General features: G+C 49.9%; 1 protein-coding gene across 1 annotated transcript in view; it reads right to left on the bottom strand.

Annotated features, from left to right (window-relative positions):
• The window catches only part of LOC127587589 (uncharacterized), a 53703-nt gene extending 46316 nt beyond the window's left edge, over nucleotides 1-7387 (bottom strand). The window contains exons 1-4 of the mRNA XM_052045998.1: nucleotides 7059-7387; nucleotides 5457-5634; nucleotides 1398-1584; nucleotides 806-923 (exon numbers count right to left, since the gene is read on the bottom strand). Of these exons, the coding sequence (XP_051901958.1) occupies nucleotides 806-923; nucleotides 1398-1584; nucleotides 5457-5634; nucleotides 7059-7387 (812 nt within the window). The remainder of the gene's footprint in view (nucleotides 1-805; nucleotides 924-1397; nucleotides 1585-5456; nucleotides 5635-7058) is intronic.
• Nucleotides 7388-7887: the final 500 nt, after the last annotated feature.

Here is a 7887-nt window from a genome sequence, read left to right on the forward strand (position 1 = left end):
ATCGGGAGGGTGTGGTACATTGTTGGACTGGACCTGCTTTCCCGTACGACAAGCCATGAACAAGCCAATAAAAGTGGGACAAGATTCCAGATGATATTGTCAAATGTGGATGAACGGTGCACGTTTGGCCCTCGTTTCAAGTCAACGTTTCGTCCTTGCAGGGAAGTTAGTGGATTATTTTATGTCGTTGTTTCCGACGTTCATGTCGATTCCTTAGCCTCCCCGGTCCATTCTATTTTACTCACCCCCCCTTCCCTCCCCGTCCCCTGTTTTGACGAACTGTCATCTCGCAATATTGGTACTCATCCTCCAGGTGTAGTCAATAACTGGTTCAAATATGCTGCTGTGGGCAAGCACGGCGGTGTGGAGGGCAGGCACGGTAGTGTAGCGGTTAGCGTAACACTATTACAGAGCCAGCGGCCCGGGTTCGATTCCGGCCGCTGTCTGTCAGGAGCTTGTACGTTCTCCCCCCGTGTGTCTGCGTGGGTTTCGTCAGGGTGCTCCGGTTTCCTCCCACATTCCAAAGACTTTACTGCAGTATAGCAAAGACTTTACTGCGAACATTAATCTCTTGGAAGCAAACGTGTTGCCGTTGAAATATACCGCCATTCTTTCAACGTCGCTGGGACGAATATTTCAAATCCCGTTCAACTCTAGATCTGGTAACACCTTCAATAGGGCATCCAAAGAGCTTTGAAAGGGAGAATTATTGACACTGCCACGCGAGCCTCCACAGCTCCGGACGACCTTCTGACTTCAATCTCGGAGGCCGATGTCCTAGCATCTGTCAAAAGGGTGAACGCACGGAAAGCGTCCGGCCCGGGCGGTGTACCTGGCCAAATGCTGAAGTCGTGTGCAGACCAACTGGCTGGTGTATTCAATGAATTCTTCAACCGCTCGCTTCTGCGGTTTGAGGTTCACGCCTGCTTGAAAAAGGCATCTATGTTACCGTGGCTAAGAACAGCATGGCAACCTGCCTCAATGACTACCGTCTCATAGCACTTACATCCAAGAGGCTGGTTATAGCGCGCATCAATTCCTGCCTCCAATGTCCTGGATCCGCTTCAATTTGCCTACAGTTCTCAACAGGTCAACAGCAGATTCTATTTCAGTGGCTCCCCACTCCGTTCTGGAGCACCTGGACAAGATAACGCATTGTCAGGCTGGTTTTCATCGACTGCACGTCGGCCTTCGACAAAACCATCATCTCAAAACTGATCACCAGGCTCCAAGAGCTGGGCTTCTGTACCTCCCTTTGCAACTGGATCATTGACTTCCCCATCGGCAGACCTCAATCAGTACGGATCGGTAACATCTCCTCCTCGCTGACCATCAAGACATATGCACGCCAAAGCTGAGCGCCGAGCCCCGTGATCTACTCTCTTTTTTACACCCACGAATGCCCCCAATATCATTCACAAATTCGCCGACGGCGCCGCTGTAGTTGGCCGAGTCAAGGGTGCCGATGAGAAAGATTACCCGACTGAGTGGCGCCGTAATAACAACCTCACGCTCAACGTCAGCGATGCAAAGGAGCTCATCGTTGAATTCGTAAAGGGGAAGACAGAAGACCAAAAGTTCCAGCTTTCATTGGTGGGTCAAAGGTGGAGAGAATCAGCCGTTTCAGATTCCTGGACAGTAACATATAAGATCTCTCGGGTGACCTGTCCTGGGCCCAGCACTTAGATGCAATCACGACGAAGACGCGCCACTTTCTGAGACGCTGAAGCAAATTTGGCATATCACCAAATATTAGAACACACTTCTGGAGATGTGCTGTTGGAATTAACCTGACCGGTTCTATCGTGGTCTGGTAAGGCAATTCCAACGCACAGAAACGCAACAGGCTGCAGAGAGCAGTGGACACAGGCAGGTTCATCACGGGTACATCTCTCCCCACCACTGACAGCATTCATGGAGGCGATGCCTCAAGAAGGCGGCGACCATCACCAAGGATCCCCAGCATACGGGTCAAGCCCTCATCTCGCTGCGACCGTTCGGCAGGAGGTATAGAAACCAGAAGTCCTACACCTAGAGGTTCAGGAACAACTACTTTCCTGCAGCCATCAGGTTTTTGAACCGTCCTGAACAGCTCTGATCCCAACTCAGCAACGGAACACGACGGACCACCTCTTGGACCAGCATAGACTTGTCTCAGTTTGTTTGCTTTTGCACTGATGTGTTGTCTTACGCAGTCTTTATTTCTCTTCAATGTGTCGTATGATTTATGTTCTCTGCGTTGTCTGTGCCTGTGATGGTGACCTTCTCCGAGTTTCACCTGCGCTTCTGTCCATTGATCCAAAGATATCACTGGTGATATTGGAGGAACTGCAGAAACGAAAAAAAGAAAGGAGAATTGGTAATATTTCCAAGGAAATAATGAGGGGGATTAATTCCAAGAGCAGAGATGGGGCCCACATTTTTGACTGCGACGCCAGGAGGAAATTTGGCCGATTGGGTTGGAACGCACAACTCTGCAGTTCTCACAGAGTTAACATGGAACATTACAGCCCTTCGGCCCACAATGTTGTGCCGACATTTTATCCTGCTCGAAGATCTATCTAACCCTTCCCTCCCACATCTCCCCCTCTTTTTCTATCATTCGTGTGTCTATCTAAGAGTCTCTTAAATGTCCCTAATGAATCTTCCCCCACCATCTCCGCCGGCAGTGCGTTCCACGCATCCACCACTCTCTGTGTAAAAAAACGTACCCCTGACATCCCCCCTTATACCTTCCTCCAAGTTCAAGGAGTGACACAACACGCAAGCAGGCCCTTCGGTACAACAGCCCCATTCGGACCGTGAGGCCAGATCCAAGCAGCTCCTATTTGGCCCATAACCTTTTAAACCTTTCCAATCCATGTACCCGTCCAACTGTCCTCTAGAAGTTGTTATTGTACCTGACTCAGCCACTTCCTCTGGCAAGTTATTCAACATACATACCACGCTGTGTGTAAAAACGTTTGTACCTCAAGTTCCTATTCGATCTTTCCTCCTCTCACCTTAAACCTATGTCGTCTAGTTCTTGATTTCCCAACCCTGGGAGAAAGAATCAGTGTATGTAAAATCAGATAAGATAAGATACCTTTAATTAGTCACATGAACATAGAAACACACAGTGAAATGTATCTTTTGCGCAGAGTTTTCTGGAGACAGCCCGAAAGTGTCGCCACGCTTCCGGCGCCAACATAGCACGCCCACAACTTCCTAACCTGTACGTCTTTGTAATGTGGGAGGGAAGCGGAGGACCCGGAGGAAACCCACGCAGACACGGGGGGTGGGGAACGTACAATCTCCTTACGGACAGCGGCCGGAATTGAACCCGGGTCACTGGCGCTGTAATAGCGTCACGCTAACCGCTACACTACTGTGTGAAGGGTGTATTCAGCTTTCCTATGCCAATCATGCTTTTATACACCTCTATATGAACTCCTCTCAGTCCTTATATTCCAAGGATTAAAGTCCTCGTCTGTCCATTATCTCCCTGAAATTCAGCCCCTCAATTCCTGGGAACATCCTTAACAATACTGAAGGAGCTGTCAGAAGAGGTGATCGGGGAAGGTAAGATAACAACACTTAACTGACGGTTGGGCAGGTACTTGGAGAGGAAAGCTGAAGCCGGATATGGGCCGAACGCGACCAAATCGGACCAGCTCAGATGGACATCTTGGTCGGCATGGACCAGATGGGCGGAAGGGCCTGTTCCCGTGCTGAATTACTGCGACTCCGTGACTTTAAAGATAGGGACTGCCACAGGCTGTCTGTATTAAAGTTTCGTCGTGTCAATCCTTCGCAGTTGGGATGTGGACCGTACTGATCGGTGTGATAGATCCTCGTGGTGCTGATAGACGTAAACCACTGGGGTTATACTTCAGCAGAGACTGGGTAAGAGCTTCACACCAGGCGTTTCTAAGTGAGTATAGAACTTAGGTAAAGAGGACGAAATAGGCCGTCTAATGTCTTAGTATTAGAGACTGGGCATGGTATGCTGGCGCCGGAAGCGTGGCGACACTTGCGGGCTGCCCCCCAGGACATTCTACGCAAAAGGATGTATTTCACTGTGTGTTTCGATGTATATGTGACTAATAAAGATATCTATCTTAACAGCGTTAATGTACAGAGGGATCTTGGGGTCCAAGTCCATAGCTCCCTGAAAGTGTCTGCACTGGGTAGATAGGGCGGTAAAGAGGGCGTATTGGCATGCTTGCCTTCATGAGTCGAGGCATTGAGTTCAAAAGCCAGGAGGTTATATTGAGGCTTTAAAACATTTTCGTTCGGCCGCATCTGGAGTATTGCATTCAGTTTCGGTCGTCCCATTACAGGAAGGACGTGGAGTCTTTGGAGAGGGTGCAGAGGAAGTTTACCGGGATTCTGCCTGGATCGCAGAACATGTGCCATGAGGATAGGTTGGACAAACTTGAGTGGAACGGCGGAGGTTGAGGGGAGATCTGATAGAAGTTTAAAAGATTATGAGAGGCACAGATAAAGTAGATATCCAGTATCTTTTACCCCGGGTTGAAATGTCCAATACCAGAGGGCATGCATTTAAGCTGAGAGGGGGTAAGTTCAAAGGAGATGTGCGGGGCAGGTATTTTACACAGAGAGTGGTGGGTGCCTGACATATAGCGTTCACCCCGGCCAAATGTCAGGCGTTGCGCTTTGGGAGATCAAACGTAAAGGGACAGGTCACTGTGAATGGCTGGACCCTTCACAATGTTGATGTACAGATGGATCTTAGGGTCCAGGTCCATAGCTCCCTAAAAGTGACCACACAGGTCAATAGGGTGGGAAAGAAGGCGTACGGTACGCCTGCCTTTACTAGTCGAGGAATTGAGTTCAGCAGTCAGGAAATCATGTTGCAGCTTTATAAAAATTCTGCTTAGGCCGCATTTGGAGCATTGCATTCAATTCTGGTCACCCCCATTATAGGAAGGGTGTGGGGGCTTTGCAGTGGGTGCAGAAAGATTTACCAGGACGATCCCTGGATTAGAAGGCATGTGCTATAAGGAGAGGTTGGACAAACACTGGCTTGTTTTTTTTTTAGGACGGAGACGGATGGGATACCTGGGAGAAGTGTATAAGTTTATGAGGGGCGTAGATAGAATGGACAGGCGGCATTTTTGTCCCCAGGCCCGAAAGGTCAAACACTGGAAAGCATGCATTCAAAGTTCAAAGGAAACGTGCGGGGTAAGTTTTTGTTCACACAGAGAGCTGTGGGTGCCTGAAATGCACTGCCACAGGTGGCGGCGGGTGAAGGTACGACAGAGGCCTTTAAGAGTCTCTTAGATGGGCGCATGAATGTGCAGAGAATGGAGGGGTACGGAAACTGAGCAGGAAGAAAGTATTCCTTCAGGTAGGTGTCTAATCACAGATTTAATTAGATTGGCATCATATCGAGGGCCGAAAGGCCTGTTCCTGTGCTGTACTGTTCTATGTTCGAATATCTATTTGATTACACCACGAGGGATCACGTCTTGGTCTCGGCACCATTTCCGAGCGCGCTCCCCATATTTCCTGCCCTCCGCCACCCAGACATTCTCTAAATCTCGACTGTATCCAATGATGCTAACTACACAGAACTCTGCCACGGAGAATCCAATCATTGTCCTCAAGATAAGAGATCCGTCGTCATTCCTGACAAGGAAATGAGGGCTCAATCTGAAAATAAGGGTTTATTTCCCATATGAGGTCACCTCGTCGGCATCTTTTTGTGAAGTCGGTGCAACCTTCCCCGGAAGTCTGAACCTACCCCAGGTATCAACCTCATGAGTCTCTGAGCTGCTTCCAATGCCAGTGTGTCCTTCCGAAACAAGGAGGGAAAATCCGCATCTCGTAACCCAACTGCGATGTCACCAATGAGCTACCGGTTGTCGGAACAGCAGCCTAACATGATAATGCATAGTTCCCTTTAGAATAAAGGACACAATTTTAATTGCTGGCTGTGCCTTCGCACTGCCTTTCTATGTGCTCATGTACGAGGGCACCCAGAAGTGTATATCAGATTTTTGTACTGTATGTAATATTCCATTCCATGTTTGAAATATTCCATTCTTCTATTCTATTTCATAAACTCCCACATCAGACCCGACCTGATGCAACACTCAAAGGAGTTGGATGGGCTCAGCGGGTCAGAAAACACCACTGGAGGGAAATGGGCAGTCGACGTTTCTGGTCGACACCCTTCATCTGGACTGGCAAGGAAGAGGGGAGATAGAGACGATCTAAAAGGTGGCGAGAGGGTTTGGAGCAGGAGCTGGCGGGTGATGGGAGGGTCCAGGTGAGAGGGGGGGGCGATAGGCAGGCGAGGGAGGGGGAGCGGAGGGGGATGATGCAAGAAGCTGGGAGGTTATAGGTGGAAGTGGGGAAAGGCTGAACAGATGAAAGCTTGGTAGGAGAGGACAGCGAAGCATGGAATTAAGGGAAGGAGGTGAGGAGGGGATCCGGAGGGAGGAATTTGTGGGTGATGGGAGATTGGAGAAGGTGGGAGAGGGGAAAGAGATAGGGCGATGGGGGGGGGGGGCAGTGAGATCATGATAATAAAAAGGCAAGGGACAAAGGAGAGTTGTCACTGTAAGTTAGAGAAATCGATGTTCATGCCGTCAGGTTGGAGGCTATCAATGCGGAATATGAGCTGCTGGTCCTCTCATCTGCGTCTCGCCTCGACTCAGCAAGTTAGGAGTCCCTGGGTGGACACGTCAGTGTGGGGAATGGGAAGTGGAATTAAAATAGCTGGCCACCGGGAGATCCCGGCTGCCACGGCGGACGGAGCCAAGAAGCTCGAAGAAACGGTCTCCCAATCTGCGTCAGGCCTCGCCGATGCAGAGGAGGCCGCACCGCCAGCAGCGGATGCTGCAAATAATACGTGTGAACTACTGCCTCGACTGGAAAGACTGTTTAGTGCCCTGAATGGTGGTGAGAGTGTTGTTGGAGGGCCAGACACTTACCGTTTCGTGGGTAACACTTAGTAGACAACCCGATTTTCAGGTTATTCTTATTTTTCAAAGAACTATTTATCACTAACCAGTCTGGGCGAGAAATTGAGGCAGTAGACTCTCTACTGAGGACGCATACGGGACTCCAGGATGGTGTGTGCGTTCTCGCTGGTGCCAGCTTCAAGGATGTCTCTGAGCGGGCACAGGCCATTTTGAAAAGGGAAGGTGAGCGGCCAGAGGTCCTGGTGCATGCTGGTACCATCGACAGGGTCGGGAAGAGAGATGAGGCCCTGCAGAGAGAATTCAGAGCTGCGACGTGAGTTGGAAAGCAGAACCCCCGGGGCTGTAATCTCAGGATTACTCGCCGTGCCACCAGCAGGCAAGGCAAGGAACAGGAAGACTGCATGACTGTTGAGCTGGTGCAGGAGGGAAAACTTCAGGTGTATTTGGATCATTTGGGCTCTCTTCTATGGCTGGGGGCACCTGTACAAGGGGTTGCTCCTGAACTGGAGGCGAACCAATATCCTGGAGGGGAGATTTGCTCCCTTCACTGGGGGTGGGTTTAAACTGGGGTTGGAAGGAGGTGGGACCCAAAGCAGCAGTGTAGCAGGTGGGTAGTTGATTCATGTTAAAGCGAGGAAGTCCAACAGCCAAGACAGGCAGGGGCTAGACATAGAGTGGGGAAGGTCAGACGAATAAATTGCTTTAATGCAAGAATCCTTTAATGCAAGATTTGAGGAACTCGGGGCACGGATTGGTACATGGGACTGGTGTACTACAGACAGAAATTAAACCTGGCTGAGGGTAGGTCAAGACTGGCAGCTCAGTGTTCCGGGGTACAGGTGCGACAGACATTACAGAGGTGGAGATAAGAGAGGAGGGGAATTGCACTTTGGTCAGGGAGATGGCTATAGAGCTTGGATAGGATATTCTTGCGAGAATAGTCCAGCGAGGT

The sequence above is a fragment of the Pristis pectinata genome, chromosome 41 (assembly GCF_009764475.1).
Source record: "Pristis pectinata isolate sPriPec2 chromosome 41, sPriPec2.1.pri, whole genome shotgun sequence".
NCBI classification, from domain to species: Eukaryota; Metazoa; Chordata; class Chondrichthyes; order Rhinopristiformes; family Pristidae; genus Pristis; species Pristis pectinata.